The 19,920-nt window shown below is 31.8% G+C and overlaps 2 protein-coding genes across 2 annotated transcripts; both read right to left on the bottom strand.

Moving 5' to 3' along the window:
- Positions 1-740: 740 nt before the first annotated feature.
- Positions 741-7,492, bottom strand: LOC140049353 (medium-chain acyl-CoA ligase ACSF2, mitochondrial-like). Its single transcript, XM_072094223.1, has 18 exons — positions 7,233-7,492; positions 6,849-6,980; positions 6,690-6,743; positions 6,436-6,548; positions 5,944-5,991; positions 5,477-5,585; positions 5,181-5,273; positions 4,623-4,771; positions 4,279-4,370; positions 4,094-4,167; positions 3,541-3,642; positions 3,309-3,457; positions 3,150-3,204; positions 2,922-3,008; positions 2,697-2,749; positions 2,273-2,330; positions 2,071-2,139; positions 741-1,647 (listed from the first exon to the last, which is right to left on the bottom strand). The coding sequence occupies exons 1-18, from the start codon at positions 7,401-7,403 to the stop codon at positions 1,573-1,575; spliced, it is 1,683 nt and encodes a 560-aa protein (XP_071950324.1). The 5' UTR covers positions 7,404-7,492; the 3' UTR covers positions 741-1,572.
- A 5,680-nt stretch (positions 7,493-13,172) lies between these two features.
- Positions 13,173-19,060, bottom strand: LOC140049883 (medium-chain acyl-CoA ligase ACSF2, mitochondrial-like). The gene is made up of 18 exons (XM_072094835.1): positions 18,890-19,060; positions 18,372-18,503; positions 18,235-18,288; positions 17,989-18,101; positions 17,466-17,513; positions 16,873-16,981; positions 16,587-16,679; positions 15,926-16,074; positions 15,573-15,664; positions 15,382-15,455; positions 15,050-15,151; positions 14,813-14,961; positions 14,665-14,719; positions 14,376-14,462; positions 14,087-14,139; positions 13,910-13,967; positions 13,716-13,784; positions 13,173-13,247 (listed from the first exon to the last, which is right to left on the bottom strand). The coding sequence occupies exons 1-18, from the start codon at positions 19,058-19,060 to the stop codon at positions 13,173-13,175; spliced, it is 1,683 nt and encodes a 560-aa protein (XP_071950936.1).
- Between the last annotated feature and the right edge of the window lie 860 nt (positions 19,061-19,920).

Raw genomic sequence — 19,920 nt, 5'->3', positions numbered from 1 at the left:
TACGAACGTTTAATTTCACTGAACTAATTGAACTATACAAAATGTTATATACGGTAATTGAATACCAGCATATATTGCATTAATGAATAATGATCGATGTGTTTGTTCAAATGTTCTTCTGGTAAACATTCATCATCATGTCACACAAATAAGATTACTGCATGGATAGATAAAACCAAATGACTGATAATATATTGTAATATTTTACAAAAACAAACAGAAACCAATTATTCAGTCATACGAATAATACGTATTATAGATTTAAATTAAATATTCACTTCTACAGTATACTGAAGTAATGATAAACAAGAGCTGCTTGTGGTCTAATTATAACATTTAGTTATTGTCGTGATGGCCCTTTCAAATAAAAATTATTTACCATGGTGTTAATAAAAGGTAAATCATTGATTACAATGTTAAGGTGATCAAAAGGTTTTGCCTACGGAAGCTTATTAGGGTCATTGACTTACACGATGTGTATATTACACGACAAATTATCTTGATGGTTTGACGCGGCAAACACAAGCCATCGTATTTCAGGAGTGGCTATTGGTAGAATTAAATTACCAGACACTCCATATGCCGAGGAGTGGTCGTACGTACCGTACTCTACGAATGGCGTAAAAACGGAGTTGAACCGGTAATCAAAACATTAATTATACAATCCGCTCTTAAATTGTTACTAATCATCAATCAGTAGTCTGCTTCTTCGATAAAAATGAATAATAATTGTAAAAAGCTTGGCAACAATTGATAACTCTATTTAATATGTTATGTTTAATGATACATTTGAAAAAAAGTGCGTTGATCCCACAAAATTAAAAATACCAAATAACATTATTCTACTAGATTGATACATGAACATCTTTATCAGGTAAACAATTAGTAAGTCACACCCTTACAAGCAGCCTAGTGGGGCTTGTTTAATCAGGAGATACTCCCTAGTTTAATAAAATATTAGCCTGGAGGTTGATATCAGAAATGCGAATGCGTCTGCAATCACTTATCGATATTTGTTTTAGTTATCCAGGTACCATAATCATTACTCTCCTTATCCAGGTAAAATAATCATTACCCTCCTTATCCAGGTAAAATAATCATTACCCTCGTCATCCAGGTACCATAATCATTACCCTCGTCATCCAGGTACCATAATCATTACCCTCGTCATCCAGGTACAACAATAATCATGACCCTCGTCATCCAGGTACAGTAATTATTACCCTCGTTATCCAGGTACCATGAGCATTACCCTCGTTATACAGGTAGGCCTACAGTAATCACTACCCTCGTTATCCAGGTACCATGATCATTACACTCGTTATACAGGTACCATAACCATTACCCTCGTCATCCAGGTACCATAATCATTACCCTCGTTATACAGGTACAATACACAATTCATACGAGATGTGAAGCTAAATTGATTTTTAACCGAGGCTTGGGTTGTCCATGGAGGAATAAATCTTCCATGTTTGTCCAACTTAAATTATATCAGCATGCAATCTATATACACCATTACCATCATTTATCGTACATTTTAGAATCATAAAGTAATGTCAAAAAGTTATGCTAATCATTTAAATGAAGAGTGTCTGGTAATTTAATTCGACCAAGAGCCATCTCTTGTAGCTTCTTACGATCCACCTGTAAACGATAATTAGACATTTGTTTGATGACACGATCTAACATGGTGAAGCCATAGCAACGAATGCCTTTTCTGTACAATTGTATTGTGCATGCGTACATATTTAAACTAACTTTAAACATTGTATATTCCAATATGGTAAATATATAGCAACGATCATATTCTATACAATTGTATTACTCGCACACTTAATGGCCCTTACGCTCTGTCTACACTATCAAATCTAGATTGAAAAATACATTTCCCAAATAATTATGGTAGTTATGTGACTTCATCGTGTCGATATCACATTTTCTGGTCACATTTTGTAAGCTTTAAGCATTGTATATTTTAATATGGTGAATCTATAGCATCGAACCTATATTGTACAATTTACTCATTACTCTCATTGTATAGTCCAACATACTTTAACGGAGGCTTACCTTTCCAGTAGCACCAGATGGCAAAGAGTCAAAAATTAGAAAGTAAGACGGCTTCATTAAATCTATAATCTGAAGAAACAATAATGCCGATTGTTTAACACAAGTAAAAAAGAAAGTTGCGGGAACCGAATCAGTTCTTGTGGAAGCTCCAAATAATGAACAATTATATTGTGTTTATTTAATGTAACTTAAGGTTTGATACCTTTCCTTCAAAGAAAGTTTTCAGTTCTTCTTCGGTGACATTGAAACCTTCATTTAATCTGAAATAATAGGCATTGTCGAAATTTTAATTATAACACTTTTAGTTTTCTATAATCATTTGAATGTCATAATTATAAATCATTATTATTTTGTATAATTAAGTAATACTTTGTTTTGAAAGGAAAATAATGTTTTATTGAAATGAAATAGCAATATATAATTACATAAAGTAATGTTATACTTTAGTACTTCAACCGTTCTTATTGTTTGCTAGTATTATTAATTTAAATATAACATTTTATTTTAAATATTGTCTTATCTTCTCTTCTTCTTTATGACTTTTGTTGTTGTGAAATAATTGTTACTTCAAATGAAAACATATGTTAGTAATATACTTATTTGCAAGTTTTAGTAGAAACACTTACGTAACACATGCACACACATCTTCACCGATCCTGTAATCTGGAATTGGTATGACCTGTGAGAACAAACTTTCACTATTTAAGTTATGATTTGTTGTTTGTTTGTTGTTGCAATGATGTTGTTTTAACCGTACTAAAATCGTACAAAAATGAATAAATGTCATTTTTTTTTCTAAAGAAGAAGAGAAAGAAGACCAATTGTTATGGACATTGACATCATACACTTACCTGTGCAATGTTTACTGCTGGATGAGTTATTATTAAATTTTCCACTTCTGAAGGATGAATGTTATCAGCCCTTCTAATAATTATGTCCTAAAAATTAAATCATTTTAGCTTGTTAACTGAGATCAATGCAACCGGTTATTGTAAGAAAAGTTCTCTGCAGAGATTAGGTCTGTAGTATGTTCTTAAATTATATTAAAGAGTTGTATTAAGTATATTTAATTCCAGTACCTTAATTCGACCAACTATTGTCAGGTACCCATCTTCATTTATCTTACCAACATCTCTGAAAAAAAATTGTATCAAAACATGTTCTGTACTCCTATATTTGTGCTTTCATAGGTATATTAAACATTACAAAATAAGTAAACATAAATGTTGTTATAGTACCCTGTTTTAATCCATCCGTGTTCGGTGATCGTCTGTTTTGTTTTCTCAATATCACCATAGTAACCTCTGAACGCAACCGGACTTCGTACAAATATCTCTCCCTTTTCTCCCACTTCTACGGAACATCCTTCTTTATCAACTATTTGAATCTGTAGGATTAATTTAATATTATTAGTTTACATCAAAGTTTATAATGACGAATGTGGAATAAAGATATTTCCCGTGGTCTTACCTCAACATTGGCAAAAGGGCGGCCGGATGTACCCCAAACATCTGGACTGTCATCGACTACCATCGAGCTCACTATGGAAGTTTCTGTTTGTCCATAAAGATTCTATAGAAAAATGTTAAACACGTTCATTAGTCAATCAGGATACAACAGGGATATTTTCTTTAATTTTATTCGAGTATACATAAAATACAAAAGTAGTCAAAGGTTTGTAGAATGCACAGACGTATGGCGCGGTTCAATACTATATATAGCAGGCCTAATTTTGTTGGAACATGCCTGTTGATTTTCATGAAAAATGATATATTCGTCAGTCAGACAAGCTTATTGTATTGAAATATTACTTACATTTATCTTTCATACTCGATATCAAATAGCACACCCTTTGTATTCTTTTAACACTATTATCAAGTAGTGCGAGCTCTATCTCCGAATGTAGTTTTCTTTAATATACTTTGCAAAGTACTTCACTCAGTTTCTGACTTCTTTCATTACAAATATTAAGTTAAATCGCCATCTATAACTTGGATATATTACTACTAAAATACTTACTTACCAACACACACATTCCACGCTTTTTATTTAATTCGAAAATAATATCCGACGGAATGTGTGAACCAGTGGCAAAACCTGTTATTAAAAAACAAATAGGTACTTATAATTTTTCGATTCTGTGGTTTAATTCGGTAATTATACGTTTACAAAATGTACCTGCTTATTGTAACCATGGTATACTATTACCTGATTTTAATGATGACAGATCGTAATTATCACACATAGGATTATACGCAAGATTAACGGCAACATCAATCCTCGCCAAGAAAAAGGAGATTCTAAAAAATAATTTAGATCGGTCAACAACATACTTCGTTAAAAGAAACGATGCATGGTTTTATGTTCACCTGACGCACAGTGATGCACTTTTTGACACGCACCTTCAAACTTGTTACGTCTCAGTTTCGTATCTACTGTAACTGGCGTAGGAATAAATTATAAGCAAACGTATTTCAATTCGTTAAATTGTGCGCGTATACATTTTTGTTTTAATATTTCGCGCACACTTTACCTTTCGCGCACTACTTTACCTTTCAGATTCGACAGCCTGAATTAACTTTTCGAAGTTGTAGATTGGTGCAGGAAACACTGCAGTTGTACCGAATATAAGTGGCGCTATTTGACTCGATTGCATTGGTACAATGTGGGCCATGTTACCAACACCTGTTAATATGTTTACCTTTAATATAAAGAATTTGTTTAGTGTTTTATAATGTTAATGTTGTTCGATTTATATAGCGCTTACACAATCAAAAGATTATCCCAAAGCGCTGAGAGAAAAAACAGAAAGACATTACAAAGAAATAAGATGGGTTTTAAGAGTGTTTTGATAATAGGATCAGGAAGATTATTCCACAGTATAGGCGGCTGGGTGGAACAAAAAGTGCAGATGGATGAGAGATCTTTTACACACTTAAGATCTACGTATAATTAAATTGGAAATATATGATGGTGATTTGTCGTGAAGAGATTTATATGTAATTAACATTAGTTTAAAAATAATTCGTTGTTTAATTGGAAGCCAGTGAAGTTTATATAATATTGGTGTAATATGAGCACTAACATTGCAAATTCTCTATTTAGCCTACCTTTCTCTCGTCAAACTGATCTGGTACAAAGAGGTTGCCATTGAGTGTTCGGAAATGAGTATACGGTACCAATTTGGGTGTTCCAGTTGTGCCCTATTGTAGAATAGAAAACAAACATAAGCTCAAGTTCCGGGATTGGCAATCATTAATCCATTAAGATTATCTAAATCTTAAACAGACTTTTCTATCTTAGATTTAATGTAAACAACGTGAAAATCCTGATTAGGTTTTAAATTATTCTCAACTTAGGGCGATAAATAAATTATAAATTATGATAAATCCGACAATAATTGTACCGATGTCATATTAAAATGGCTGACGTCATCAATTGTGACTTTCTTCGCCGCTTTTGCTACTTCTTCCTCACATCCAGAAATAGATATTTCATCGAAATTCAACGTTCCACTGAAAATAAGATAACATTTACTGTCAGCAGATGAGAAGACTAGAAAATCAAGATATATGTGGACTCTGGACTTATACAATTAGGAGTGAAGTTGTGGCTTATGATGCTTGGCTACCACTCCAATGGTCCTGGGTTCAAGTCCCGTCACATGTCAGGATTTTTTCTAAGGACAAAATTACAACTCCACTCCCAAAGACTTTGTTTATGTAGAGCATCGTGTGTATATGTTTGTCTTGTGAACCTCTGAGGGTCCCTATTGATCAGCAATTGGTGGATTGATCAACCTCATTAAATATGATAAAAAATAAATAAATACACATAATAAGAAATGATTTATACAAAGTGTTTCTTTATTACCTTTTAGAATTTGAACCAGCGGCTATGATACTCTTTAATCCAGGGAACCTAGAGAAATCATCAAAAGTATATTATAATAATACCGTATATAAGCAAAGACTTTCTATTTGTAATATTGTTTTTAATAGTACATAACGTCATAATCTTTTAAAAATGTATAAATCTGTGGATTGTGTCAATCATGGTATCTGTGATGGCGTTTACACCTTATTTAACATGTTAAAACCATTTTAATCTTTTGACTCGTGTGAATCTTCATTTTGATGTGATAACAGTTTTGTAAATGTTTCTCCTAAGGGAGGTGAATACATTTGATTTGACTAATGTGTTTTGTGATGTAAGGGAGCCACAATGATTTTAAAATAACAACTTATAGGTAGCTTATACAATTACAAACATATTTAGGTAGATATATTCTACCTATATCAGTAAAGTAGAGTAAGCATTATATAGAAATTAACCTTTTGACAAATTGAAAAATATATATCTCACTGTTTTGAATTCAGGTCACCTGGAATACTTTCACTTAACTCTGGAATCATTTCACAAGCCATTTGGTAAAGTGTGTCCGGGCTACGAGTTATGAACAGCGCTTTGCACGATACCTGTGAAATAGTATTTTTCCAAATATTGTTATTCTGGATCACAGCCGAGGGTTAACAGATAATGTATATATGGTTATTGCATCAATACAATAATGAGACAATACTAATTGAGAAACCTATTAAAACACATATGATACATACCTTTGTCAATATTTTCTTAAAAGTTTCAGGAGTATGACCAATTTGTAGATTAGCCTGAAAAGAAAATGCAATTATTTTAGGTAAAAATTACATTAAACAGAGATAAGAGCTTGAAATTAGTTACTGATATGACATAAATATATAATCTGTGATACCTACCACCCCAACTCCTATAGCTCTCGCTGAAGCCGTTATAAGGGGCCATTCTACGTGGTTGTAACCTATAACAGCTATACGATCACCACGACGAAGACCAAGTTTGAGTAGGAACCCGGCTGCTAAGTCTATTACCTGAAGAAAAAGTAAGGAGTTGTACATTTATAATAATTTGAAGTAACGTTAGGAGACAAAAAGCACAGTTGTTGTCGTTTTAAACTATTATTACTACATACATTGGTTCTCCAAAACTTGTAAAAAGCTTTACCATGAAATTTAGAAATGCACGGTCACGTAATACATTATACAATAAAAACGTCATATTATACGGTAACGGTAGAACAATGACTGCGTTTTCATTCGTACAGATGTACATAAACTTCTCACCCTTTTCTTGAATTCAGCAAACGTAACTCGTTCATTATCGCTGACAAAAACAAGCATTTCTCTGTCCGGATTTTTCTTCACTCTCTCTTCCAACATTTCGTGCATCGTCAGCCCAATAAAGGGCTTCATACCTGGGGCATGCACGTAGCTCTTCTTTTGCGACAACGCCATTCTACAAAATATCTTACGAACGATCGATTCTCTCTACTCAATTTTACAGTGGAACAAGCTTTATTTTTCGCGACAAGAACAATGTTACCGTAGCCTACCGGTAACTTATATGCAGTATAGAATACAGTGTAATGACCAATGAGCAAACATAAATCACCTATTAAAAATTACGAGTGATGGTAACATGAAATTTAGACCCACACAATGGTGAATTTTGTTGAAATAAGGCCAATAATTGGAAAGGCAGACATATATCGTTTTCAATAAGAGAAATAAATGTGTGTGATAATGAAAAGTTGGCTCACGAAACTTAATAGCGTGTCAAGAATATGCAATGACTTTATTAGATAAGAAGATTAGATAGACACAATAGGAGAAAATTCCAAGTTTATTTTATTATTCACTAAAAATAAATAGTCAATTTATTGATCACACTAGACAGTAGGCCTACGTTGTCGTGAATACATACCTTCGTCGGCGTTTTAAAAGGACCCAACCCATTCTGATAACCACAGCTTACTTTTAATCACATTTCACCAGGTTACATTTCACTTGGAAAGTTGCATGTTTGCTAGCCTCTAGAAATCCTTTTGTTAGGACGTAAATGATATTCCACCACCACGCCACCCCCGATAATTTGTCGTTATTGCTCCCTCCACTGGTTCTACTAGTACAACCCAAGACGTGTTTGGTCAGCATAGAATTTTGAGTACGAACACAGCTGTAGCTTGCCCCGAGATGACGTCACCGTTATATGTTTGCATATCAAAAGGACGTCTTAGTGAGTAGTGTGTGTTTAACCCCATCCTTTTTTTTATTTTTTTATCACAAATAGCTCTGAATTGACTTTCTCTGTTACTTTACTTTCTTTATACCTGTACACATTATATATCAAATGTTAATTCCACTATGAGTTATAATGTAACTTGAAATCAAGAAACATTGTATAAAAGGAAACAAGGCAATAGCATTGTGTTTCACCGCTAGAAAAGGCAGGTGATTCATGATCATAATAATAGCAGGGCAACAAATCAAGTAAAGTATACATTTTTTATTTAAAGATGTTTTGTCCCCCAAAAACATGAGAAATTAAGATTAATTAAATCAGACTTTGAATACCTTATTTTGTAGTTAATATAAAGTTAATCACTTCCATAGAAAAAAACCCCGAAAAAAATAATGTTGTCACTAGTAAAATGACAAAATAAATGGTTAAATTCAACCAATAATCCATTGGCTGGCAGCCAATTTGACAATTTTTTGCTTTAAATTACTTTTTTTTTCAGGTAAATACACTTTTTTAGACCCAATTTTTGGTCAAAGTGGATAACTGTTTACATTAAAATGGAATATTCAACACATCTTTGTTTAAGAATAATTTTTTCAGGGGGACAATACATCTTTAAAGAACATTTATTAATTTCAATAATGGCAAAATAACAATACATATATAGGCCTAATTATTGCATTTTAAACACCATTATTGGGTATACTGTATTAGAAGAAAAACAATTTTCTTGTCATGGTATGACACATTAAATAATGTTTATTGTTTCTCGTTTGAATATCAATTATCAAGACATTACAAATGTCATTGTATAAATTTCAGGAATCTTTATTAATTAAATCTTTAATACTTTATTTATACATATATATATATATATATATATATATATATTCACGAGACTGATGTGTAGTACAACCTGTTCAATCAATAATGATTGTTTTTACCAACCAACACCATATAAATACGACAAAAAAAGATAGAAAAAATTGAAATTGAAAAGAAAAAAATTACACCAGAATCCCTTTCATCTGACACCTCTGTATTTAGGGTACACCATCGGTATTTCCCGTGTAAACGGGAACCTCTATCAAATTGTATAATTTATGGGGATTCTACTGTTGGAGTTGTTGATAGCCGAGTGGTTAGGACACTTGACTGTCATACAGATAGACCCGGGTTCAATTCCCGACAACTCCCAGTCCACTCAGCTGTAAATGAGTACCTGGTTGAAAATACTAGGGAGAAAAAAGGCGGCGTGGAAAGGAACTGGCCACCCTACAACATAATGCCGAGGCTTAGTACAATGAGCTCCTAACAGCTCATTCCCCTACGTTCAGAGAACACGGGACTCACCTTTACCTTTTTACCTTTACTGTTGTACATAATAAATGTTTTTGTTTTCATTTACTTTATAATAATAGTGATTAAATACACATTGTGTTACGTATGCTGATATATAATACTCGTTTTTACTGTCTTCATTTGATAATGATACTGGAATATCTTCCAACATACTAGGCCTATATCCTTAAAATCATAATCTATTCTATTCATTTATCGTGTCATAATAATAATAATAACTTTATTGAACATACGCCTTTAAATCGGCGGCACACGTTCTTCTGGACGGTGCGTTCTTACATATATTACATAAGCCTGAAGGCTAAATAAAAGTATAAAGAGAAAATAAAACAAAAAACATTTAAATGAAAGGAAACGGATTGTACAAAAAGAAACTAAAGAGCAAAAAGTACAATACTTAACTTTGATGGAGTGTTATTATTTATTATTAGTATTATTATCAATGTTTTAATATGTTATTTTTAAAGAATTATTTTTGGACCTATCATTAAAAATGTCATTTAATTTAAATATTATATTGTTTATTATTATTTTATTATTTATGTTCTTGTTAATACTGTATATCATTTAATTATGTTATGAGTTATGATCTTTATGTGTTATTTAGTTAAAGTAGTATTATTTTTATTATTATTTCGATTTTCCTAATTTTAATATTTAATCTTATTTTTAGTGTTTTATTAACCATTATACCTCAAATTATAATCCTGATTTAATTGTGTTTTTAAAGTTTTCTAAATATAAATTTAAAGTCTCCATGCAGCAGTTAAGTATTGTTTACAATGATGATACAAAATACAGATATAAATAAAAGGCCTAAAATGAACAGAAATTACATTTGCAAAATTAACAAATTACATTATAAAGTTAAACATAAGAAATAAATGAATGACAAGGCATTTTAAAATCAACTGATACAGTAAAAAAAAAACAACAACAGAAATTTACACTATGCAAGTCTTACTCTGCAATACAGAACGGAAATCTGGTACAATCTCTAGATCTATTAATTGATAATTGCGGAGCGCTTTTTCCATGCTCTTTTGGTATATATTTTGCAAAATTTATCAAGTATTAGATGGGTTTCTTTACTGAACACATGATAGTCACTTCCAAGTGTTAGGTGTATTTTAACATCAGTATTAGAGTTTATGAATAAGTGCCAAATATGATTAAGGTTAGAAGATTGCAATTGTAGTTTTAATCTCATGGTTTCTTCTTTTCTAATGTTGTCGTAAGCAGGACATTCAAATAGGAAGTGTGTTACGTTTTCTATACGTTTTTCATATTGCAAAGACTACATAAACCATCACTTTCAAGTAGCCAATTGCATTTTCTACCTTCTAATGGCAGAGTATTTGTGCGCAGCTTAAGTTTGATGCTTACCCCTTCAAAATCTGTTTTGTCCAGAAGGTAAGTTTCAAGACAAGGTTTTTTTTTTTTTTATCTTATGTGGGTTCATCCCACTTTTATTTCCATACCACTGTTCTCTTTACATATATTTTTCACTATACACTATACATATCATTATATTTACAATGTTTGTTTAATCATCTGTATACATATACTTATTTAAAGAGTTTTATTCATTTGTTTACATATTATCACATTGATTACATAGCTTCCTCTTTTTAGACATATTATCTGTAACACATTTTCATTAACAAGCTTATTTTTTTTTTCTTACATAGTTGTTTTTGATTTTTTCATCTACCACATTTTCGTTTAACAATGCATATTCTCTGTTATACTCATTACTTACTAAATGTTTACTGTTAACATAATATTGTTCACATCCTTTAACATTAATATTAATATTTTTGTTCTTTAATGTTTACAAAACCAGCAGATCCTTTTTTGCATCTATAACTTCTTAAATTTTCATTTAACGTTTTTACTTTCTTCTCTTATGTGGATTCATTCCACTTTTTTTTTTTTTTTTTTTTTTTTTTTTTTTTTTTACTTATTTTCTTTAAAAAAAAAAAAAAAAAACTATTTCCATATATTATTTTGTTTATACATACATTATCATTTAACCACATTGATTACATAGTTTCCTCTTTTTATACATATTATCTATAACACATTTTCATTAACAAAGCTTATTTTTTCTTACATAGTTGTTTTTGGTTTTTTTTTCATTTACATGCATATTTATTTCATACAATTATAATACGTTTATGTTTAATAAATCCATCCCATGGGTTTGTCCCATTTTATTTTTCTTTGGATTTATCTATGCAAACATATTTTCATTTAAACAATGCATATTCTCAGTTATACTAATTACTTACTAACTTTTTACTGTTAACATTATATTTTCCTCATCCTTTAACATTGATTTTTTTGATCTTTAAATGTTTACAAAATTTATTTCCAACAGATTATCTTTTTTTGCATCTACAGTATAACCCATCAAAGTTTCATTTAACTTTTTTTTTCCTATGTGGGTTCATTCAATTATTTTTTTTAACTTATTATTTATTCTATTATTTTTTTATACATACATTATCATTTAACAACATTTGTGTTTAATGATCCATTAAAAAAATTAGACATTTTTTTTTTCTTTTTAACCATTTTATCATTTCAAAATTCCACATGCAGTAAGAATGTGCAAATTACCTATATACGGTATATACCTATAATATGAAAGCTTTGATGAAAACACTTCACCACTTAAACCTAAACCTTCTTATCCTTCATCATTTTTTTTTATCATCAATCTATAAAAAGCTTTTCACATTTTGTCTTTTTGTTTTCAAATCATCAAGGTATACATATTTACAAAATATACAGTATAGTAGCAAGGAAAAATAATAGATTCATCATTCATGGTATCTCATTTACATATTTTCTTCCTTAATCTGGTTGAGCATATATAGTATACCTGCAGATTTACATATTTCTTATCTTTTTTTCAGATTTAAACATTTGTAGGAGATTGATTTTTTTTTCTTTTTCCAATAAACTTAATATCTTTACTTTATAAATACAAATGCTCCTAAAGTGTATAATTTATTTACGTAATTATTGTCAGTTTCAAATAAAAGTCTTTTGAAAGAAAAAACAGGAATATGTATGCTTACTGCTCTAATTATTTCGTTTATCTCTCTCCATAAACATTTTACTGTTATGCACTCTACTAACATATGTTTATCATTCTCAATAACATTGCATGTGTCACAACATGGGGACAAGGTTTTTTTTTAAAGATTTGTATTCGTTGAGTGGTGATTTTGTATTTAACTCTTGGCTCCAATTAGCAATTGATAAATCAAATAGAGATTGTTTAAGAGGGCACACCCAATGTGAATTAACAATTTCTTTGTTTTTACGAATATATTCAAATATATCATTTGCATTACCTTTAGTAAATAGGTTTTCTAAGTGATTTACAATCTTATAACTTAATAGATTAAAAATTACAGTTTAAGTCAAGCAAAGAAGTAAGTAATAGTTTTGGCCATCGATTGTGATCCATCAATAAAATAGGATTGATGTCATAATAGCATCGTAAACAGTTTAATAGACACGCTGTGTTTCAGTGACCTCGCAAAAGACTGAACAAGCATTTCGTGGAATAGATAAAATATATTATATATTTTAATGAGCGTGTTTTACTTTGTTCGGTATGGATTGTCTGGTAAGTTAATTCGACCAATAGCCATCTGTTGTAGCTTCTTACGATCAACCTGTAAATAATAATTAGGTTGTTAATGACACGATCTAAATGGCATGTTGAAATCTATTATAGCAAGGATGATCTATTAATTATATTGTGTGCATTCACATTAAAACTTTTATATAACACCTAAATAAATTCCTGTCATTTGATTGGACGATTGTGGGTCACATGGCGTGCAATAGTACGCACTATTAAACGATCATTTAATAGTACTTTTTCGTGTACGAAAAAAAAATCTGCTCGCGTTTGGAAAATATTATTTTATACTATTGCTTTTGAAATACAACAGCGCCACCTATTTTGTACTTTCGTCGCGAATGTTAATGTTATGACTTTCGCGGTTTTTCGCGCGCGATGGAAGTACATTTTTTAAGAGATATATATGTAGGCCTACTATTTGTATATTATTAAACTTATAATTACCCAACATAACCAATAACTTACTTTGGGTAACAATCACTATAAAGTAACTCACCTTTCCTGTAGCACCTGTTGGGAAGGAGTCACAAATTAGAAAGTAAGACGGCTTCTTTAAATCTGCAATCTAAAAAAAAATCATAAAACAAAACTGATTATCAAACACGGAGGTTTCGGTATCAGTTGCTTTGCAAGCATTAAGTACGAGTAATAACTTCTTGTATTTATTTGATATAACTTGAGGTTGTCTACCTTTCCCTCAAAGAAAGTTTTCAGTTCTTCTTCAGTGACATTGTAACCTTCATTTAATCTGAAATAATACATCGATTAAAAAAACCAAATTATATTTATTGGATTTACATAGTAACTTGCTTATACTTATTTTTAAACTGCATAAACGAACATTTTTAGTAACAAAATTATACTTACTTAACACATGCACACACATCTTCATTGATTCTGTAATCTGGTATAGCTACAACCTGTGAAAAGAAAAAGAAAAACGCTGCATTATCAAAATAAGACTTGAAGCAATACTTAGGCAGAAGCGTAGAGTATTTTTCTAAATTATTTATAGGGTCGGCTTACAACCGTGCAGTATTAATAGTATTGAATGTAGGTTTCTTTGTGATACACTTTACATGCCTTGTTCTCCGGAGCATAAAACCATGTAACTATGGCAATGGCGCAGTAACATTACTAAAGACAATTCACCTACCTGTGCACTGTTTACGGCTGGATGAGTTATTACTAAACTTTCCACTTCTGATGGATGGATTTTATAAACCATTTTGATAATTATGTCCTAAAAATAAAATAATTGTCAAATAATCAATGTAACATTGTTTTTAACAAGCGTGTCAGCGTATTGCAAGAAAATAAATAAATAAATTCCCCTAATTGTTACATTTTTTCAGACTTCCAAGCTAATCGTGGTATTCGATAGGCTGTTCTGAAATGATATTCACGAGAAGCAAAAGATGAAAATATGTATTTAATTCCTGTACCTTAATTCGACCAACTATTGTCAGGTAGCCATCTTCACTTAGCTTACCAATATCTCTGAAAAAAAATATTGTATAAATGTGATAGGAGTAAGAATATTTACTAATATTGTATCTATTTAGTAAATTTATATAAAAGTTGTGATAGTACCCCATTTTAATCCATCCGTTTTCAGTGATCGTCTGTTTTGTTTTCTCAATATCACCATGGTAACCTCTGAACGCAAGCGGACTTCGTACCCAAACCTCTCCTTTCTCTCCCACTTCTACGGGACAGCCTTCTTCATCAACTATTTGAAGCTGTAGGATTCATTTAATAGTACTATTATACATCAAAGTTTATAAACAGAATGGAATGACAAGCTGAAACAAAGATAATTTGTCTTACCTCTATATTTTGGAAAGGGCGGCCTGATGTATTCCAAACATCCGGGTTATCATCGACTACCATCGAGCTGACTCGGGGGGCTTCTGTTGCTCCATAAAGATTCTAATAAAAAGCAAAACACTTGTAGCGATTGATACAACTTGTTGTTTGTACGTCCAAGAAAAATAAGATTAAGAGCCTAAGCTATTCTATTTGTTATTCTGTTAGTATTTATTTGGTTTTTGTCCATAATTATGTGATTTAGATCATTCCGTATGACACGCCATGTATGCCATAATCGTGTTTACCTATATTAAGTTGAATCGCCGCCAGAACCTAAATTACGTACTTACCAACAAACGAATTCCACGCTTTTTATTTAACTCGAAAATAATATCTGACGGAATGGGTGAACCAGCCGCAAAACCTGTTATTACAAAACAAGTATGTTTCGATTCTCAGTAACGTACAATTCTCAGTAGTGTAATGTACTTATCATAGTAATATTATTATTATTTTCAATAACAGTAAACTATAATATTACCTGATTTCAATGAAGACAGATCGTACTTGTCACATATAGAATTATAGGCAAGATCAACTGCACCATCAATAACCAAAAAGACAAAGGTACATCTAAAAAAGAATTTCAGATTGGTCATCGATACAATTCATTATAAACATTGCATTGTTTTATGCGACTATTATCACTTGACGTGCGCATGATGCGCACCTTCAAACTGAAAATTATAGCCTAGTCATAACGATGTGTTTTCACTCATATTCGTATCTACTGCATCTGATGTGCAAATAAATATATTTAATAATTAATAGAATAGCAAAGTTAATATTTTAAATCCATTTTTTACTCTCTTCGTTCGTTCCACACTATTTTACCTTTCAGCTTCGACAACCTCAATAAACTTGTCAAAGTTGTAGGCTGGTGATGGGAACACTGAAGTTGTACCGAAAAGAAGTGGCGCTACTTGACTCATTTGCATTACTAAACTATGGATCGTGTTGTAGAGGCAAGCTAATTTATTGATCTACAGTATAAAAAATGAAGTTGTCATAATCAATGTATCCCTTAGATCAACATCACCTATCGTTGTCATCAGCGTATTCGTCGTCGTCATAAGCGTATTCGTCGTCGTCATAAGCGTATTCGTCGTCGTCATAAGCATATTCGTCGTCATAAACGTGATCTTCGTCGTCATAAGCGTATTCGTCGTCGTCATAAACGTATTCGTCTACATACGCGTATTCGTCGTCATCATAAACGTATTCGTTGTCGTCATAAGAATAATTATTCGTCGTCATAAACGTGATCTTCGTCGTCATAAGCGCCAATCGCCGTCATAAGCGTATCCGTCGTCGTTATAGGCGTCTTAGTTGTCATAAACATTGTTCTGGTTGTAGTTATCAAACATCCTAACCTTTTGTATTCTCATTAACGTTTTAACGTTTAAGTAAAATTACGTCTTTGCTATAATCATATCTATCACATTCCATGATATAGCACAAGAAACTAGAAATCTTAAATACTTGTTTAGCTTACTTGTTTCTCGTCAAACTGATCTGGTGCAAAGACGTTACCATTGAGTGTTAGAAAATGAGTATACAGTACCAATTTAGGTAACCCAGTTGTGCCCTATAGTAGAATAAAAAATATTCATAAGCTCAATTTAGGGGCAGTTTGGAATCATGAATCTGTTATCTTTCATTCCAAGAACATGTATTCACTTTTCAGTAGAATTACGTATAACTTATCTTACATTTAAGCAAATGTGAAAATATATTTGTTATAATATATCATTGACTATACTACGAGAATGTTTTAGTACCGATGTCGTATTAAAATGGCTGACGTCATCAATTGTGACTTTCTTGGCCGCTTTTGTTACTTCTTCCTCACATCCAGAAATAGAAATATCAGCGACATTCAACGTTCCACTGAAAAAAAAAGAATTTAAATGTGACTTCCAGCAGGTGAAGATAACTTATGCGAGCCGGGGCGATTTTTTTTGTACCTAAGTGAAAGATAGCCGAACTACTTCCTAAATATAACTAAACCTAACCCTCTAAATAATCTCTCGCTCACTATAAAGTAAAAGAAGTAGCTCATTGGAGTCGAACCCCATACATCGACATGTAAAGTCCATAGTCTTATCCACTCGACTACACAGATGGCTCGACAGAAATCGTTTGCATTAGCGAATTGTAGTTAGCTCAATTCTTACGTCACACCTGGAAATAACTAATATTATTACATCAAAGAACTTATAACAAAGTTCTTTGATTATATTCATGTTTATTTTGTGACGTTTCAAGGAGGGGGGGGGGGGTGGGAACCAAACTTATGTACGAAAATAAATATCGCGGCCTGGGGCGTGTAATACAAAATAAGAAATGTTGTATACTACGACCTATGGCTTACCTTTTACAATTTGAACCAGCGGCTATGACTTTCTTTAATTCAGGAAACCTAAAGAAATCATATGTACAGCATATTAGTATTATGATAATTTATTTCTTTATTTATAAACTTATTTTACATAGATGACATTTTCATTAAAATAATGTTCTTACAAATGGTCCATGAAATGAAATGCATGCATAAAAATGAACAGTTATAAGTTACAAAAATTACAAACATTTTTTTTTAGATTATAGAAAGACATACAAGTACAATTACATTTTTAATACAGACACAGAATTATTAATAATAACAAGTTAAGTAAATACATCACAAGTTACACGGGTTCTCAAGTTAAAGTTTCTATCTAAATACATCATTTTCGTTGTGTTTTGTATTTGTATTTAAACGCATTGTAAGAGGTCGCTTATTGCAATAATATAGGAAGGTTATTCCATACTTTCTCACCAGCCACTTGAAGTGACATATTTTAATGATGGAAGATCCTAAATACAGCATTACAATCAAATTGTCCAATACTCACTGTTTTGAATTTAAGTCACCTGGAATACTTTCACTTAACTTTGGAATCATTTCACAAACCATTTGGTAAAGCGTGTCAGGGCTACGAGTTATGAACAACGCTTTGCACGATACCTGAATAATATGTTGGCAGATATTAATATTATTATGGATCGAGGGTTAAACAGCAATGACAAGAACATGAAGTTATTGCGTCAAAATAATACAATATGGAAATATCAAACAATATATGAAATTTATGAAATACCTGTGTCATTATTTCCGTAAAAGTTTGAGGAGTATGACGAATTGACAGATTTGCCTGAAGAAAAAAAAAATTATTTTAGTTAACTGTATTGTTACGGGTAAAATACATTTTAAAAACATCACATCTAAGGTACCTACCACACATACACCTATAGCTCTCGCTGCAGCCGCTATAAGGGGCCATTCTATGTGATTGTCACCCATAACTGCTATAGAGTCACCACGACGAAGACCAAGTTTGAGTAGGAACCCGGCTGCTAAGTCTATTACCTGAAACATAAAGAAGTTTACATATATTTACAAGTTTTCACCATTCACCAAATTCGAAGTAAAGAACTTTAATCGCAAAAAGCATTGGCTAACCTTGTCTTTTAATGGGAGAGGAAAAACATGTAGCATACTCAGAGAGGAGTCAAATTACAATTTTAAATTGAAATTGTGAAATTGAAATGTGAAATTGTAATTTCACTCTTCTCTGGTATACTATAATACACTGGTAACCAAAACTTTGTGCTCAAAAGGTTACAATTTAAACATGCATGTCACATGTAACACAATACAATAACCCACATACAGCACCACCAGGCACACGAAATAAGTCAATGACTGCGTTTTCAGTTGTTAAACAATTGTATAGATGCACCAAATATACTCACCCTTTTCTTAAATTCAGCGAACGTAACTCGTTCATTATCGCAGATAAAAACAAACATTTCTCTGTCCGGATTTTTCTTCACCCTCTCTTCCAACATTTCGTGCATCGTCAGCCCAATAAAGGGTTTCAGACTGGGGGTATGGACGTAGCTCTTATTTCGTGACAACGCCATTCTAGACAATCCTTACTACTGTGTAATGGATGTAACGATTACATTACTCATGGAGATAAAAGTAAACTGAACATATATATATGTATTTACTTATTTAGTATTGGCCAATATGATTATCTGAATGATTATATATGATTGTGCAGGTAGTGAATACCGCCGTACCACGCCGAGAATGTTAAAGAGTCGTTATCCAATCGAGTTCGAACAATACCATGAAAGCCCCAGTGGTCTAATGGTTAGGACATCTGCATATCAAGCAGGCGGTCCGAGTTCGAGTCTCGGTTGGGGCGACTTTTTCTCATTCTCATAGATTTCCTCATCTTTATCGTTTCAAATTAATTAATTAAATTTCAGTATATCACTGGGCGGTTTAGAATTAATGTTCTTTGCCTCTTGTGTTTATATATATATATGTATATGTATGGGGGTACTTGCTTGCACTGATGAAGGGCTAGTGTTGCCCGAAAGCTCTGCTAAGTTTTCTGGCTGTTTACGTTATCGTTTTGATTTAGCTTTTCGCTTTTTATTTTTGTATCTCCATTGAGATCCAGCCACTGATACCCACAGCATTGTCATTTTTTTCAGTAATTTGCCTTTGGATTTATATGTATATATATATATATATATTCACTACCTGCACAATCATATATAATCATTCAGATAATCATATTGGCCAATACTAAATAAATAAATACGACGTCCGCCGATAACAGCATTTAGACCCACATAATAAAGATTGCCATAGGTCAAAATAAGGGCATGTAATAATTGAAGGGCAAATCTTATTTTTGCTACTCGGAGACAGCAGCGGCGATTAACAAACTCATAGAATAATAAATATTTTATTTTCCAATAAAGAT

The sequence above is a fragment of the Antedon mediterranea genome, chromosome 5, assembly GCF_964355755.1.
Source record: "Antedon mediterranea chromosome 5, ecAntMedi1.1, whole genome shotgun sequence".
Lineage (NCBI taxonomy): Eukaryota > Metazoa > Echinodermata > Crinoidea > Comatulida > Antedonidae > Antedon > Antedon mediterranea.
This window is presented reverse-complemented; position numbering and strand designations above follow the sequence as displayed.